The 18,369-nt window shown below is 43.1% G+C and overlaps 1 protein-coding gene across 4 annotated transcripts; it reads right to left on the reverse strand.

Moving 5' to 3' along the window:
* Positions 1–216: 216 nt before the first annotated feature.
* On the reverse strand, positions 217–18,011 carry LOC147324413 (GTPase HRas). 4 transcript variants are annotated; one of them, XM_086298196.1, is made up of 6 exons: positions 17,575–18,011; positions 7,399–7,552; positions 6,440–6,618; positions 4,933–5,092; positions 4,123–4,247; positions 217–3,147 (listed from the first exon to the last, which is right to left on the reverse strand). In XM_086298196.1, the coding sequence occupies exons 2-5, from the start codon at positions 7,507–7,509 to the stop codon at positions 4,128–4,130; spliced, it is 570 nt and encodes a 189-aa protein (XP_086154322.1). In that variant the 5' UTR covers positions 7,510–7,552; positions 17,575–18,011; the 3' UTR covers positions 217–3,147; positions 4,123–4,127. The 4 variants fall into 4 exon arrangements, with proteins under 4 accessions (XP_086154322.1, XP_086154321.1, XP_086154323.1 ...); XM_086298195.1 differs by having other exon boundaries at positions 7,399–7,555; positions 17,575–18,003; XM_086298197.1 differs by lacking the exon at positions 17,575–18,011 and adding an exon at positions 16,635–16,753 and having other exon boundaries at positions 7,399–7,555.
* Between the last annotated feature and the right edge of the window lie 358 nt (positions 18,012–18,369).

Below are 18,369 nucleotides of genomic sequence, written 5' to 3' on the forward strand. Positions count from 1 at the left end.
TGTGCAATATTAAATTTGTTGTCACTGCAGTGTTTTATGGTAGAATCATGTGTAAACAGGGTTTATGATTGCCCTTTGAACCCCTTATCAGAGCTGTATTTTCTCACATTATATAGGCCTCATGCTGTTGTACACTGGGACTCTTCCTTATAAGCAGTTAAATATAAAACATTTATCAAGAATATCTATATATGTCATCAGCTTTTATTATAAGACAAAAGCAATATTAAACCAAAGCTGTCCCAGTCCTTCAACTTCACGGCAGAATACACATAGTAGCCTGCAGGGGGAAGCAAATCACAAACTTAAGAACAAAAGTTTGGTGGCGAGTGGACCAAAGCAGTTTGATCTTGACATCTTTATTCCTGTCCTGCAATACATTTGCCACATTTTCAAAGAGTAAATACATCTTAAATAGCTAAACAGTTGACATTTTTTTCACAAAATCCATCCACGCGCCCATTCCACAGTCTGCAAGGGGACAAACAAGCCCTTGAGCCCACCGAATCCTTGTGCAAAACCCCCAATGGTCCTGAAAGTCTTTGTCATGCTCGCCAGGTTTTCAGACATGTACACTGGTGGTTCACTGGCTGAGTATTGCGACAACATGATGCTTTTTCTAATGCAATGGTAATCTGAATGCATAGATTTGTGAAATTCTATGGTATTATTATATCACGGATGTACTGTTTAAAGATTAACAAGGATACCACAAGGACTGTAATTACATACTACAAACTCCACGCTCCTTTTCCATTGAAATGTCTGAGTACAGTGGATGAAAAATAAAAGCTGGGTACAACACAGCCAAAAGTAGGGCCCCTACGATTATCCCTCAAATAATGTAAGCAATATAAATTGTAAAATCGAGGCTTCTTTCAAACAGTATCAAGAGAGTCAAACACATTCACAGTTCATATCCTTCCTCCAAGCAGAGAAAAGAACACAAAACCTGACCACCATCATCCAGACAGTAATTAGACTGGTCATATTTCTGTAAGCAATGGTGAGAGTGAAAGAGAGTTCATTTGCATGTACAATATCAATTAGGTCAAAAAATAAAAACACTGTTTCCTTTAAAAGAAGGACAATGGCCAGATAAAGTTTGTCATCTGTTACATCAGAGCTTTGGATTTGAAGCAACAGGCTTGTAGTGTTTAGGACTCGGCACATTTCGACACATGCCCAATTCAGTGAACTACTATAATCTAGATATAATCTGTGCTAAATGCAACAATTTAGTCAAATCACTATCACATGTTCCAATGTGATAGAACTGAAATGTCATGAATATTTGATTATGACAAATTGGCTTATGCTGGGTTCTCTCTAAAGTTCATTACTACAGAAAAGCCCGTCTGTGTAGTGTTTTTAGGGACCTGTCTTTCAAATTCTGTACAGCGCATGTCGAAAGTCAACACACTCGTGTCTTTTTTTTTTTGCACACATAGTTAAAACAAACAAACAATTCAGCAAACTGAACAGATGACCATCTCGCTGCACACATGAGGTACGACCTAGCTAACAGATAAGGCAAAGTAAACACACATCAGTCTTTTTATTCAGGCAGCAAATTAATCCGGTTACGGAGCGCACAAGCCTGTCTGTAATAAGAAACACAAAACAATGCACTCCCATATCCCGCTCCTTACACCTGTTACACACAATAGTCCCACATATACAGTAAATATGGTTCTGACATGACTAGCACCTGACTTGATATTGTTCCTTTGAAAAGCTGAAAGTGGCAGATAAAGCAGAGCAGTGTGAGGATAGTCTGGTGTGTGGAAAAACTGAAGTTTTACTCTGAGGCAGGACTTGTGCATTACACTTTGCAAAAACTAACTTATGACATCTATTAACCCTGGTTTCCTGGACTGATAGATATCCTCCGGGACACCAATTCCTGAGCCTTTTCGTCCACAAGGAGTGATTCTTGCAATCTAAAAATAGCTGTTGTACACCATACAGCTACTAAAATGAAATGCAGAGACTTTTTGCATTGCTGTTTTGTTTTTTTTTTAATCGACTCGCTGCCAACTTTAAGGTATTTATCCCATTCTACAGGCAACCTATCGTGCTTTTGCAACTGCAAAGATAACAACAACTACATTTTCATGCACGGTACCTCTCCTTCTTAAACAAAAAGTAAAGCAGAAAAATAAGTAGTCATGACAGAGGGTATATTCCCAATACTTTGTAATTTGGAAAGTAAATTATTCTATTGCACCAGAATCTACGTACACTAACCATTACTATTATTATTCCACAAGACGACTCGCAATGAAACATCTGTAAAGAGAGAAGGCAGCGGTAAGCCATCTATCTAGAAATTCTCCATTCAAGAGATCTAGTCCAAAAGGATCTTCAACTACCTCAGGCAGGTCAAAAAAATGTCAAACCAGGTGCCAGCTGAAATAAGCACTTTCAAAACTGCCAATCAAAAATAAATGTTTCATATCAAATACAAAAATCAAAGTTGTTTTTTTTTTGTTATTTTACAGGTAGGCTAATTGATAAACAACAAAAAATACAGTCTTTCCCATGTCAGCATCCACCCCCTGTATCCAGTTAGAGCGCAGGGATTTCATTGCCATTCAAAAGAAACCAAAGGCAGGTAGGGTGAAGCGGGAATGGGATGGGTTAGCATGAGAGGTGTTGGGTTAACTAAAAGTCAATTCCAGTTCTTTCCACTGAAGTCACTCATTCCTTCCAGCAGCTAGGTGGGGGATGGGGAGTGGAATCAGGCTTTTAAGGAGGGCGGAGGTGAGATACCCGCCCCCCCAATTACCAGTGTTGAGACTGAAAACAATAAGTTAGCAGGAAAGTTGTGGAGCTACCCAGCGATGCCACATTGCAGCTGACAAAGAGTCATTAGTGGTGTTGCTCACAGGTCGATGTGGACCAACAAAAAAGATGGGGCTGGACCAGTCTAGTTCCGCTAGCCACTTAGGCAATAGTCCAATATTCCCCTTTCCATACAAGTCTATAGTTCAGTCAGCCCTGATGGTTTCTGTCAGGGCTTTTGTTTCAATCATCCTTTTGTTGGAAAAGTTTTTGTTTTCATCGTTGGGTTGTTTCATCTTCCAGTCCTTAAGTCCATGCTGCCACTTTGTGCCGTAGCGTTTCTCAACATGTAGCAGTGAGCTGGGCAAAGAAAGTGACACAAGATATAATTAAAGTTTTAAAACTCAGATTGTTTCAAAAGTGCTTTTTTTTTTTTACAATGAGCATCATCTACACAGAGTTACAGGTGGTCAACAAATGAATGGTGAAACCAACAGAACAGAGATATCAAGCTCATTTTCCATGTTTGACCTTAAGTGGGCCAGACCAGTGAAGCACCCCTTTCTGCCATTGCAAGTACTATGTCTCAGTTTCTCTGCATGATAAAGAAATAATTCTATAGTAAATAGAAGAAATCTGTCAGCATGACTCTTTGGGACTAAATTATAAGTAATAAATGTATCAAATTACAGAAAAAGTAGCTCATTGCCTTTTTTATTGTAAAAGGACTATCTACAATGGAATTTTATATTGTAGATGGTGAAAAATCATAGACATTTTCTTATTTAAATGCTCACCTATTTGTTAATTACTTTAGTGTAATATGAAGTTTTTTATCGGAAGGAAAAATGGTAAAACTTCAAAATATATGGCCTTTCCAAAGCTGTCCTGTGGGCCAGATCGGAGTCTTTGGTGGGTGAGTTCTGGCCCCTGGGCTGTATTTTTGATACCCCTGCAATAGAGCTTTGGGCTACCATGTGCTTTGATCGCTCAGGCTCTGGAGCTCTGAGAAAATATTTCCAAAATTTATGTGTGACTCTGGTGCTACCTAACATATCAGTCCAAAATCTCCCTTACATGTTCAGTTACAATAGCATATAACATCATTTTCATACTCATCAATCAGTGGCTGCTTGTACTCTATGGTTGGGGGCTTGGAAGAGGCCAGCTCCCACCCTAACAGGATAAAGGTGAACAACTTTGTATTAACTTGTAATGATATGTCCCTTTAAAGGTAAACCTTCCCCAAAGCCAGTGAATTCCATCATTCCATGCATTCACAACTTAGCTTTGCAAACTGATTTGGTGACCATTACTGTGTATATAATTTCTCACCTGCATCACGACACCACACAGCGACAGCTCATACAGTCTTGACCACTCTCATCGGGTGGGTTCAACTTCCTCAACTTATGCTGCCTGATCTCTCTAACCAGTGTGTAGAAGGCGTCCTCTACTCCCTGTAAACACACGCAAACACACAGACATACAGAAAAATCCAGGCACTTAAAACACTCCCTTTCAAGGCTCCCATATTAAATGCACGTCTTCTGATTGACAGCAAAGCTTTTAGGTGTGCTCACCAATTGGCAACATTACCATGACAACCTTAATCATTGCGTGCACTGAGAATTATTAAATACGTTGTCAAGAAATCATGATGACTAAAAAGACTGCATTTCTTTACTTCTTGCATTTCCTTTTGAGTGACAGATATTCTGCAGGTGTAGCGATGAATGCGAGTATGTATGTACCTACATAATGTGTCACAGTGAGTCACAGACAGTGGGAGCTGTGAGGCAACTGGTCCTTATGAGCCCTTTCAAATACTGTAGCTCTGTTCTCAAGCCAAGGTAACCTGGCTATGAGTCACTGCCTGCAGCATAATAAAATGTTCCCAGCAACACAAATCACATCATAGCGCATGGTCTGCTGTAAGATGCGCATGAATATTTTTGCAAAATGTGAAATTACACAGCCTAAATAAGAACACTGACATAACCTGCAGATAACATAATGATGCAGCAAAATTAGCATATGAGGAATTTTAAAGATTCAAACACCAATAAAAGAGGCAGGACACGAGAAAAGTATTCCTCTGCGGAAAAACTTTATGTTGCTCCTTACTTTATGTAAACTGCTTACCTGCCGTGTTTTGGCAGAGGTCTCAATGTAGGGGATGCCATAGGAGCGAGCGAGCTCATGGGCTTGCCTCGTGTCCACCGTGCGCGCAGGGAGGTCACATTTGTTTCCCACAAGGACCATGGGAACATCATCGGAATCCTTAACTCGCTTAATCTGTTCTCTGCGTTGCAAAACAAGAAAATTGAAAATTTAGTTTATTTCATTTCCTTATTATTATTTTTGTTCCTTGATACATCCAAGCACTTTATTTAGCCACAGTTACATGTCTGTTGGCTGAGATCCTCCCAGCATCATCAACAGCTCCACCCCTGGAGAACCAACCACCCGGGGAACTTTAGGACCCAGAGGAAGAGCTAGTGCCTACCGGTGCTGGGCTGTGCTGCACTGCTGAAGGAGGGAGGGTGGGTGGACAACAGGCAGGCGGCAAACAGCATTACCTCATCACTACAGCAGCAAGTGCCAAATGCCATGCAGCCAGGGGGGACTGAGTGAGAGGAGAGGGTCAGATCACTCCATCAGCCCAGCCTTTCTTCTCAATCAGCCCCAGTATAGCCTGCAGTACAGTCAGCCAAACCCATCTGCAGTCAATACTGCCAATGGTAATTATGACAACACTTGCTCTGAGTTTTGATGTCAAAGCAAACAAGTTACCCTATCAAACCACAGATACTTGTATACCTGGTATTAAGGCGAGTGCTTAAAGTTTAGCTTTAAAGAGTTGTGGATTGGTCTTTATTTGGTGTTTTTGTACATGGATGAACACTGCTCTGCCATGTAGCGCTAGTCAGCACTGATAGTGGGGGGGAAAGTTTTTGTGGGTTTTATTTCTTGTCACAAACAATTGTTGCCTGTAAATACAGGCAGCAGATGTCTAGATAACTCAAAACATTTAACTGGGCACTGAGCCAAAGTGCACTGCATACCTGTATGGTTTAAGAGCAGTTATGCTAAAGCAGGGTCCAAAACAGCTGAGTTGCAATGGCAACAGGCCAAACAAATGTACATTTACACACTCTGGAAACCTGTGACTTAAAGTGTAGCCTCATGCAAGACCAGCAAGTGGATGCCTAATGTGATGAGAAAGAAAAAATGTGGCAAAGAGAGAAAACACTGTCACTTCCAGCTGAAACTATCACCCCCACCCTCCCTTTCTCCTTCCCTGTCCTTGGGAGCGCTACCTCTCCCTGCTTCTCTAATTGAGTTAGGATCGATTTCATTGGCATCGTGCTGTAAGCCTCCAGTTGGGAGCTAAGCTTTCTTTAGCCGTGTTAAACGCTACAGCATGACATCATCAAGTACTGCAGAGAGCTGGCACACACGTATATAAAGCCCTTTTCCTGCAGACCCCACGGGAGTCCCTCTAACACACACTGCATATGCACATCCAGAGAAGCTAACAGACATGATTTAGCACCGGAGCTCCACCCCAACAGGCCTACGGTCTGGCCAAGAAATACAGAGGTGCACATTTTCCAGTTCTCTTTCTTTGCATTACTCTTAGACACACCTATACTGGTGAATGTCCTCAAAAGACTTGGTATTGTTGATGGCGAAGACACACAGGAAGCCCTCCCCCGTCCTCATGTACTGATCCCTCATGGCGCTGTACTCCTCTTGACCTGCAGTGTCCAGGATGTCCAACAGGCAGGTCTCCCCGTCGATCACAACCTGCTTCCTGTATGAGTCCTGCAGAAAAAGACAAACTTGCACTTTTAGAGAAGTGCTAAAGACATCACACAAAACTGATAGTTCACCTTAATGTAACCGGTGGTCCATTGCAGATTCTTACCCTGGGTCACTCAGGGCAAAGAAGTATACTATAGGGACACTATGTCAGTGACTGAATGTTGCTTGACTGTAATCAACTTAGGTTACTTTGTTAAATTCCCTCCTCACTTTCAGGTCAAATGAAAATCAAGAGATCAGAGGAGCAGGGTATCAGAGCCAATGTTTAGCCTTCCAACATGCAGTCACAAAAACATGGGAGTGCTGTCCCTTTGTTTGTTAGAGCATAGGGGCCAGGAATGCAAATACACAAAAAGGACATTGTCTGGCCAGAGGCAGGCGTGGTGAGAAAGAGAGGGATAGAGAGGGAGAAAAAGGGGAGAAAAGACAGGAGAAGACATTCTCACTGGCCTTCCTCTTTGCTCTGCAATATATTCCAGTGTCTTTTTCCTCAGGAAAATATTGAGTAAAAGGTGGAGAAAATGCTTTTCTCTTTTCTGAAATTATGGATTTCTTTCAAGCCTTGTCATTTGGAGGATTGCCACAGAAGTTAATTAATTAAAGTAACTTGGTTTAGACTGTGTGGTTGGACATTTATATAAAACATCTAATTACGCAAAGACTGCACATGAACCATTTTAAAGAATGTCGCAGAAGCACACAACAGTTCAAGGGGAAATACTTCATCTAAAGATAACTGCTGCAGGAATAATGTACAGAACACGTAGAAGCACGTCATACCTCTATTGTGGGGTCATATTCATCCACAAAGTGGTTCTGGATCAGCTGTATGGTAAGTGCACTCTTGCCCACGCCTCCAGCTCCCACCACCACCAGCTTATACTCCGTCATGTTCGCAGCTGCAGCTCAACCACACACTCACACACAACCACCGCTGCTGGAGAGAGGAAAAGGTGCAGGTTAGTATAATGACCAAAATAAACATGACACACAGTTTTGACAAGCACGTGTCAAGATTGACGTGTCCTCAATTGGTGGTACAGACAAAACATATGACAATACCATTAATGCCCACTGGTGAGAAACACGAGTGGTTGTGTATGCTGAAGTGTGTGCATGCAGTGGGGGCTGTAGTTGAGACCCTCAAAGGGGAATGTGAAAAATGTGCTGAAGGTACTCAATGTTCCAGTCCTCTCCCGCTCAGTGTTAGCAGCAAAAAGTGTGCATGAGAGGGAGTAAGAGAGAAAAAGGAGGGGCATCACACTGGCAGATAGATCCATATCACTCAGGGTTTAGATTACTGAGGTCTACCCTCGACCATACAGGGACAGTGATCCAAAAATAAACAAATACATATTAATAAAGATCAAATTGAGTCAATACTAGAACATTTTTAATAAAATAATTCTAAAAATATATTTAAAACTCTTCCACTGTTTCATTTTAACGATGAGGTAAATCACTATCTACGAGACTGTTGTTATGAAGGATTTCTTGTTGATTCACTCTACAGCGATCCATCCAGGAGGGTTACAATTTTATGACCCCCAGGTGTGCCTGCAGTTGCCCCCTACGCTCCACCACACCCACTTAATATGTCCAGTCGATGTAACGTGGTCAAGTTAACCATAAATCAAGCCATGTTATTAAAGAAATACGCAAGTCTCGCGAGGAAACATGCGCGATATCAATTTTACAAAATGTACAAAATGGTACAAAATGGCGCCGGTGAGGTCGGCTGCCGTGCTGGATGCTCTGCCCTAACTTCTCCACTTTTTGCAGTTTTTCGTCACTTTTTGCTATATCTGCGATAATCTTGCATGGGCATCATGCAAAACACACAAATCCGCTACAGTAGAGACACTTTGGTTTCTACTGGTCTGCAGTACACGAACATTTCACCATGTTTAACTCCGGACCCAACCTGGCCAAAGGAGATCCTGAGAGAGAACAAAGGACGCGACCCTAAGCGACGGCCTCGAGGTAAAAGAGCCGGCATCAGGAACAGGCTACGGGCTCGCGCACACCGCGCACCCATGCCCAGTATCCTGCTAGCCAATGTTCAATCCATCGAGAACAAGCTTGATGACCTCAGAGCCAGAATCAAGTTCCAGAGAGACATTCGGGACTGCAACCTCCTCTGCTTCACCGAGACTTGGCTGAACCCAGCGATACCAGACCACGCCGTGCAGCCGACGGGGTTCTTTTCGGTTTACCGCATGGACAGGACAATGGAGTCGGGGAAGAAAAGAGGTGGTGGAGTGTGTTTGATGGTGAACAACAGATGGTGCGACAGCACAAACATCTCCCCACTCACACGCTCTTGCTCGCCCAATCTGGAGCTTTTGATCGTTAAGTGTCGCCCTTTCTATCTCCCTCGGGAATTCACTGCGGTCATTGCCTGCACTGTTTACATTCCGCCTCACGCGGACTCGGACACTGCCTTATGTGAGCTACATGAGGCTCTCACACATCAACAAACACTTCACCGAGATGCCGCACTCATTGTTATGGGAGATTTTAACAGAGTGAATCTCAAACGGACATTTCACAACCTTCACCAGCACATCAACTGCCCCACCCGGGGCACGAGGACATTAGACCACTGCTACACCCCGTTCAAGAACTGTTACCAGGCTCAGCCCCTGCCGGCATTTGGAAAATCGGACCATTCCGCCATCTTCCTCATACCTGCTTACAAACAAAGGCTAAAGCAGCAACCACCAATCAGGAGGGAGGTCGCTCGCTGGACGGACCAATCGGTGGCCGCGCTGCAGGACGCACTGGATGACGCAGACTGGGACATGTTTCGGCGCAGCTCTGATGACATCAACATGTTTACGGAAGCGGTTGTGGGATTTATCGGGAAACTAGCGGACGACACAGCAGAAAGAACTATCATCCGAACGTTTCCCAACCAGAAGCTGTGGGTGGATAAAAACATCCGCGACGCTCTGAGATCACGCACCGCTGCCTACAATGAAGGGCTTGTCTCCGGTAATATGGACCTATACAAGGCTGCGTCCTACAACGTGCGCAGCGCGGTCCGAAAGGCAAAGCGGAGCTACGGGGAAAAACTAGAGTCACAGCTACGACAGTGCGACTCTAGGAGCCTGTGGAAAGGACTGCGGACTATAACGGACTATAACGGACTATAAACGACCAGCTTCTTCAATGATGAATGCAGATGCTTCACTGGCTGATGAGCTGAACACGTTTTATGCTCGCTTCGACGCCGCAGCAATTAAAACAACAAACGGCTGTGCGCGCTCGGAGTGCACCAGTGAAGAAAATGCATTCGTCATCACAGAGCATGCCGTGAGGAACACCTTCAGGAGGGTGAACACCAGGAAGGCAGCAGGACCAGATGCAATCCCTGGCCGGGTCCTTAGAGCCTGCGCTGATCAACTAGCACCGGTGTTCACGGAGATCTTCAACCTCTCCCTGGCCCAAGCTGTGGTTCCCACGTGCTTCAAACGGTCCATTATTGTCCCTGTTCCAAAGAAACAACAGCCCGCTTGCCACAATGACAACCGTCCAGTAGCACTGACTTCAATTGTGATGAAGTGTTTTGAAAGACTGATGAGAGATCACATCACTTCTTCACTTCCTCCCACCATCGACTCACTTCAGTTTGCTTACCGGACTAATCGTTCCACAGACGATGCCATATCTCACCTGCTCCACACATCCCTGAGTCACCTGGACACTGGCAGAGGGAATTATGTTAGGATGCTGTTCGTGGACTACAGTTCAGCATTCAACACAATAATTCCCTCTAAGCTTTTCACCAAGTTGACGGATCTAGGACTCAGCTCATCACTGTGTCAGTGGATCCTCAACTTCCTCACAGACAGACCCCAATCAGTGAGGGTAGGAAAACAAGTCTCCCCCTCCATCTCACTCAGCACTGGAGTGCCTCAGGGCTGTGTTTTAAGCCCCCTGCTGTACTCACTGTACACTTATGACTGTGTAGCCACATCCGACACCACCTCCATTGTCAAGTTTGCTGACGACACTGCTGTTGTGGGCCTGATCTCCGACAACATCGAGACGGCCTACCTGGAGGAGATTAGGAACCTGGAGACCTGGTGCCAGGAGAATAACCTCCTCCTAAACATCAGCAAGACTAAGGAGCTGATCGTGGACTTCACTACAAAGCAGGCGAGGAATTACAAACCCCTCATCATCAGTGGCACGCCAGTGGAGAGAGTGGACAGTTTACGATACCTGGGTGTCCACATCACTCAGGACCTGTCATGGTCCTGTCACATCAACACCCTGGTTAAGAAAGCCCGTCAGCGTCTCTTCTTCCTCAGAAGACTTAGAGACTTCCATCTGCCACTGAAGGTGCTCAAGAACTTCTACTCCTGCACCATCGAGAGCATCCTGACGTCAAACATCTGCACCTGGTTTGGGAACAGCACCAAGCAGGACAGACGAGATCTGCAAAGGGTGGTGCGCTCGGCAGAACGCATCATTCAATCAGAGCTCCCTGACCTGCTGTCCATCTACACCAAGCGGTGCAAGTCCAAAGCTAGGAAGATTATGATGGACCTCTCCCATCCCAACAATGGACTCTTCTCACTGTTGAGGTCTGGGAAGCGCTTCCGCTCCCTTAAGGCCAAAACAGAGAGAATGAAGAGGAGCTTCTTCCCCCAGGCTATTCGGGGCCTGAACCAGGTGTAGGACTGGACTCTCCCAACACGTCACTATAAGACTGGACTCTCACACACGTCACCACACGCACCACCACACATTTCCTATAATCCTATAATTCCTATAATTTATAATCCTTATCTTTATAATCTCTTCTGCTATTTGCACATTCTTTACTGTAAATTCCTAAGTTAATTTGTAAATTTTTGTAGTAAATTGTAAATATTGTAAAACTTTTCTTCTGTCATTTAATGGTCGGGCATTGTACAGCTACAAGCATTTCACCCCCATGTCATACTGTGTATGGTTGTGTGTGTGTGACAAATAAAATTTGAATTTGAATTTTATGTTACCTGAAACGGGCACACTCAAACCTACATAAATTTAGGAGAAATGATTAAAACTGGGAGAAAAACCAAGTTATTCAAATATTAATGAGATGTTTTTCCAGTGTAATAGATTTTTGCATGCTTAAAAATGTGGGAAAACTTGCGTATATTACAATTTTGCTCATTTCACCACCAAACTAGGTGAAGCTGCAAATGGTCAGCTGTCCATACAATGAGTCTCACTTTGCCACAGAACATAACAGAAAAACCATATGACTACTTTCTCTTTAACACTGGAATTTTACTGGCCAGCAACGCTGTGGTGGGGGAAGATGACCTGTGGGTACGTGTCTTTGCACTGGTTTGTGTCTGTACATGAATACCAAATAGCTTCTGAGTAGAAGACATGATGAGTTAGATTTATTACTGACTGATATGAACTTGTTGTGCTGGTTTTATAACATTAAATCGGCTACAAATCTATGACTAACAACAAGTGTGCTGGAGGCCCATTGTAACTACAGGACTCTACTATGGTTACAGTTTGACATTGTAGTAATAATGAGTGGAATAATAATGATGTCATATCTGGTTAAAGACCTAAGAGGAAAGTAACTGAGAACAGTTATAAATGATAGAAAGCCATGTGTCTTAACAGAAGCATAGTTTCACTTTCTGTTTGACAATTTAGACCAACAACCTCTAGACGCCACCTCTACGTCAAATATCTGTCTTTCAAACAGCAAAGCCTCGGTTGTCATAATTGTACTATACAATGAATCTAAAGTGTATATACAGTCTATATATAATATGGGCTGGTTCAAAAAAAAGGGAGGGTGACCTTAAAGGGAGAGCAGCTAAAACAGCTTGTTTCAGACAGTGAGCCCCCCAGCATGAGACAAATAGGACTCATTTTGAACCGTGACTAATGCAAAATGACTCTGATAAATATTCAAGGTGAAAACTCGTATATTATAAGTCCTCCTAAACAAAACAGTTCACTATTAACACTAACTTTACTTAACACCCAGTGTAACCCTAAATCTCTCTTCCTCAAAAGTTTAAACTATGTCTCATTTAGCATAAAAGACGGGCACATGTGGGTTAAACATCTCCACATGCTCATTAATAGTGTCTCACTTTGCTGAATGGTCCTGAAGAGGAAAATCATTAACCTGCACCACCTGCTGCAGTGTATAATCAATCTGTCAGGATTTCATGAGCAGCACAGTTCACATATGCTCTTTTACCTTCCGCAGGGAGCCGTGTGTCATCCCTCATATAAAATGCACTCTTTGTTATAGCTGCTACACAAACTACTTGCGCGCTTAAGAGTGTAAACATCAGGGCTTCAGTTGACCTGAGCAGTAAACACTCACGCCCTGTCTCTTGTGCTTTGACTCCCAAAGGAATGAAAGTACAAGCAATAGCTGGGGTGAATCTTGAACTCTAACAGTATAAAGAGAGAAGTAACAGGTGGCCTGTCATAAACACAGCCTGTGGTCAGTTCAATAACCGGACAAGACACAGAATTTCAAAAGAAAATGAAACATATAAGGTCAATTTAGCTGTGGAGAGGAAAAAAATAACAGACGTTCTATATTTGTCTCTGGGTGTGGTGTTGTATTAATAGAATCTGCATTCTCAGAAAGAAAAAAAAGTCCTGTTTGGGTTATTTGTGTCTGAGGCTGTATGTGCCTGTGCTGTTAGGACAAACTAAGATTAACCAAGACTGCAATAATGTTAATGATTGAGAGACAACCAGACTTGCTAAGTTGAGGACACAGTCATTTAACTGCTCTCATTCAATCACCATGATACGCAAGCACACAAACGCACACACTCCTGCATCCCGTAAGCCACTGCTTCACCTTAATGGAACAGGTAGCTCTGAGCACCATCACCATTACCAACAACGACCTCCTTGTCAAAACACCCTCGCTGCTATAACTCTGAAACACAACAGGAAGGGAATTATACTGACCCCTCAAACTTGTGGTTAAACATTTAGCTTCCTTTTCCCTCAGTGTAAATAAATCAGCCTGGTACACAGTGCAGCCTGCCCTGGCTGGACTGCAGACTCTGGTGGAGTAGCAGAGCCAGTCTAGCTCCTTAGAGCCCCCTCTAACTAAATAAACAGCAGCTGTGTGGCGAACAGAGACTTGTGTGGGGCAGGCAGACGCTGGAACACCTTTGGCTGCTGAAACTCCAGACAGGGCAAGGATCAACAATAATAGACTCATCGGCAGTTATTTCACGTTTAGTGTGGACACAAGATAAAATGTTCAACTATAGACAAGTCATTTAGATCAAAGATTTGATATGACTTATTCCAGTTCACTAAAAGACAGGATGACCAATATGCCATCATACAGGATGAAACACTTGATGACTAAAACTGAATACTCAACCATACTGTTGGTCAGCTGTTCCACGTATTCGCTCTGTTTTGTCATATCTAAACATTATTGTTAATCAGAGATTGATCAGATGCCACAAGCCTCACTGGTGAGCACTTGTGCATCTTAATTTCAATTGCTGCCTCACAATTAACAATAAAAGCACTGTTTTTCACAGAATTGGATTCTATTTGTGGCAGTAGCGGCCTGGACAGTTAGCCAGTAGGGAAACTCAAGCCTGAAAGAGCTAGATGGGGTCACAGCACTAAAACTAAAGAAGCTAAATCATTCTGGGTTGAGATTTTTTCGAAAAAATGAAATGTTGCCAAAGCCTATGAGAGATTCACACAGAAATATGCATGAAATGCCTCCTTTTTACCCGATATTCATCAATATGGCAGTGATAACTCGTGCGCTGAACTGATTAGTATGACGAATTTAGGCCAAACAAAAACAAAAAAAGATAGCTACATAATCGAATACAGCATCATACACAGTTCTTCAACATTTAACACACGTGGTTACAGCATTTTTCTACATAACCAGATCTCTAGTGTACACCTGCCAAGCCAGTGATATTTACAGCCTAAAAAATGCAAATTCAACACATCCATGCATCGCTACTGGGAGTTCAGAGGAGGGAAAGCAGACAGCCGTCTTCTCTCAAACTAGGCCATGTCAGCTGCTGATTAATAATCCTCATATACATATGGAGATGAATAGCAAAATCAGTCACTGACACAGACAGTGCTGCGTTTCTACAGCCACTTGTTGTCAGGAGGGGCTCATACTGAGCGGGTCTTTGTGTAGATAGAGAGGAAAGACGAGGACACAGCCTCTGGAGGTCAAAATCATTAGTACTTGCATCAATTTCATCCACACTCAGGGACTAAGCAAAAGAGTGTTTTGTCTGAGCTCTCCTCTACACACAGATGGGTATGTTGCGTATAGCTGTATCAAACACAATATATCCCCATCTTCTCCTCTGCAATCCCGAGTGGAGTTGCTCTCAGCGTATGGTTAAACTCTGCTACCTTTATTTGCACACATGTGAAAACTTGCATTCATGATGTGGCAATTGTCTGTGTCCTTTTTACACACGGTGTACATGTGACCAAAGTAATTATCCTACAGCAGGGTGACTTTTGTTAGTCATTCAACAAAAAACAGTAATGAATCTGCCACAGCTGTCACACAGGCCGCACCTATCTCATTCCAAAGTTCCCAAAACCTTTGTAGAGCAGCTCTCTAATATGATCAAGGGCCACTATTTAGCATGTTTGAGTTTAGGGTTATTTATAGTGCACCACCGCCGGTCTGAAATTAACAGTCCATTTTGAAACCCTAGAGCCTCGCCTGGACCAAAAGGATAATCTTACATGACAGCTTACGGAGGGTGCAAGCAAAGAGCAGCAATTCAGATGGTAGCAGGAGAGTTCATTGGCAAGGGAGAAGACTGCTCTCTATATATACACCAAGGGCATAACAAACACAGAAGAGAAGAGTCTAGCAAGAAAGTGAAAAATATTAAACATAATGAAAATCCTCCAAGCCAAACTTCATTGCATCTTTTTCATCTTCTCAACACACGTGACACAAGGAGCTAGGTACATGGATGACCGTCTTCCTCAACATGCACTCTGGTCTCCATTTAAGTGCTTAATTGGTTAAAGGCTCCATACTGGCAGAGCCACAAGCCCACTGCAGAGATAATAGATTTTTAATGGAGCTATGATGGTAAGGAGACCCTCTCAAGGGAGGTGTCACGGTCAAATACGGAGACTCCGAGACCCATCCTAAAGTCTCGATAACCACCCCACCCTCCCTCTGCTTTCCAGTGACATCATTCTTCTAAACAGCATCCAAAACACTAAGTGTTTTCCACCAGCTTAGGAATGAAGCGCTATTCTTCTCTCAGGCCAGTGAAACACAATTACGTGAAGACATTGGTTCAGATTTTATGAAGTTGGTAGGAGGGTCAAACTGACTACAACATAGTTAAAAAAATTTACCCTTTTCTCTAGAATTTAACACAAAGCTGAATTTGGTTCTTTTAATAAACCATTTCTTTCCAAATTTCTAAATGTTTCACTATCTAAAGAGGCCTTTTAGCTGTTCTGAAAGCCACTAGCCTCTAGTGACCTTTTCCCTACTGGGTCATCCTTTTAGTTTGTAGGACAGGGTGACACAGTGGAGGCAGCAGCAGAGATAAAAAGAGCAGCTGACCTCCACACAAAAGCCTGCCGGTTGGAGGAGCTGCAAGGGTTATCATTAGACACCTAACACCCCCAAAACTCTAAATGTGGGCTCTGGGTAAATCTCAATGAGTTGTTTTAGTTCATGAAACAATGTGAAAGCAAAGAAAGCATCTTCTGGGTCACATAAAAACACCTAATGTCCATTCAACCCCCCCCCCCCACACACACATCAATACTAAAACCCAGCAGGGAACGGTGTTATTCGTAAAATTTTGGTTTTTAGAGTCACACTTACTGCTTGGCTGCATAAAAACCTTCAAAGGAAAAAACGAAGACACATTGACCTCACACCTCAATCACTGGACCACCTCCAACTGTTTTCCAGCTGACTTGCCAAAACGCTACAGACACCAACACCAATATTTACTCACACAGAATCGCTGCAAAGCCTCCTTCTCGTAGTCATATAGACTGATGCACATTCACTTGCATGATTATGACTTTCACAGAAGATGCTCTGGTCAGCGAACGTGACGATGTGGCGGATTAAAAAAAGAAACCGTGTACCGGAAAGCCCCAAGAAAAACACACGAGTGAAACACTTTCTGTTGTATTGCCTAAGAGGGCACTCATTCAAATGTTTGATACTACTTTGAATGCTGAGTGCATTTAATTGTTTACTGTCCAGGAGCTTCTATGGCCATTCGCTGAGTGTTTGGTGCTGTCTTTGTAAATCCCTTTCACCTTACTAGCCATTTTTTTTTATCAGATACGAGACTTGAAATGATCATCTTTGTGAATGCCTTGTAATGGAATCTCACTTCCGCAGTGATAGCTTTTATTCACTGTGACGGGGCGTCACCCTAGTTGTCTCTGACGCCACTATCGAGACCAGCAACCTCACAGCCTGCTCCAGTCTTTTCCTTATACAATACAAAAGACAGAGGTACATTAGCATCTATTGCAATGGCACTTGCAAATGTCTTCGGTTTCTCTTTCAAAGTGAGGTAAAGCGGGGGGAAATCCTGGATGGTCATGTTATCCCTTTATAACCAAGTTTTAACACCCAAACTCAAGGAAGACCGCTTACCAAAAAATATATAATTGGCTTAAAACAGTCAGGGGCTGGGAGGAAAAATCATTCTATGTAGGCAGGGTAGAAAGAAGGCTGAGTTCTAAGCAGGATAATGTTCAAGCTCGCCGGGCGTGAATTAAAAAATGTTATGATAGCTAGCTAACCTGTTTTTCTGTAAGGACCGCAATCTCCAGCGGTGCCCAAATAACTGAAAGCACTTAAGAGAGGACATATTTCTCGGTGAGGGGAAAAAAACCGACATTTTTCGTAAGCAAGGATGTGTACAGTATACTTACAACAGGCAGAGGTCTATTGGCGACAGGAGCGGCGTTTCTACCGGAGAGGAAGAAGAAAATCTTTCAATTGTTTTGCTTCTCCGCTGAAATCGGAAAAAAGCCACAAAATATTCCGAGTCTCTTTCCCCGTTTCTTCAGGTATTTGCGTCCTATTCACTGTAAGAAACGGTGTAATTTTAAGTAGCTAAACTGCACCAAGGCATTCATTGGTCCTGGGTCCTATAATGTGCCCGCGTTGAACAATGTGCTTCCCAGAGAGAGCGGAGGGGATGAGGAGAGTAGTGCCCACGCCCAGCTCTATCAAACATAGATCCGCCCCGGTTACCAAGCATGTTACCGTGGCGTTCTTGTGCTGTCGGATTTTTGGCAACTCCACTGTGAAGGCCACTGGATCTACACATTTAAGCGCTAAATCCGAGTATTTAAAGAGGCACGTAAATCTGAATTCATGCAAAAACCTGAAAGTCATGAATGCCAAGTTAATTCGTTTGACAAACAGGAACGCTGTCTTTTAAAAAAAAAAAATACTATTATCCATCTCTACCCAGCATAACCCTTCGCCACTCTGAAAAGTAAGTGCCACCCAAACAGATGACTAGCAGTGTTTTGGTTGAGAATATCCAAAGTTTAAAAACGAATAAACTAAATCACCAAAACTTCCCAGACATTATGATTGTTTTTCTATGTGATGACTCAAGGTTGGGAACCGGTGATAGTTATAAAGGTAATGTCGAAATTATGTGGTAGGGGAGAGCAGGCGTGATTGTAACACTTTTTGTTTCAGTAATTACAACT

The sequence above is a fragment of the Aulonocara sp. 'chitande type north' Nkhata Bay genome, linkage group LG7 (assembly GCF_057382095.1).
Source record: "Aulonocara sp. 'chitande type north' Nkhata Bay isolate Kocher_YH1m ecotype deep benthic linkage group LG7, A_spYH_male_GT1.1, whole genome shotgun sequence".
Classification (NCBI taxonomy): Eukaryota; Metazoa; Chordata; class Actinopteri; order Cichliformes; family Cichlidae; genus Aulonocara; species Aulonocara sp. 'chitande type north' Nkhata Bay.

Coding starts and splice junctions, on each gene's coding strand:
- LOC147324413 (XM_086298196.1), bottom strand. CDS start 7,509: ATGACGGAGTATAAGCTGGTGGTGGTGGGAGCTGGAGGCGTGGGCAAG. Junction 6,619..7,398: donor AATATGACCCCACAATAGAG/GTATGACGTGCT, acceptor CTTTTTCTGCAG/GACTCATACAGGAAGCAGGT. Junction 5,093..6,439: donor GAGGACATTCACCAGTATAG/GTGTGTCTAAGA, acceptor TTTGCAACGCAG/AGAACAGATTAAGCGAGTTA.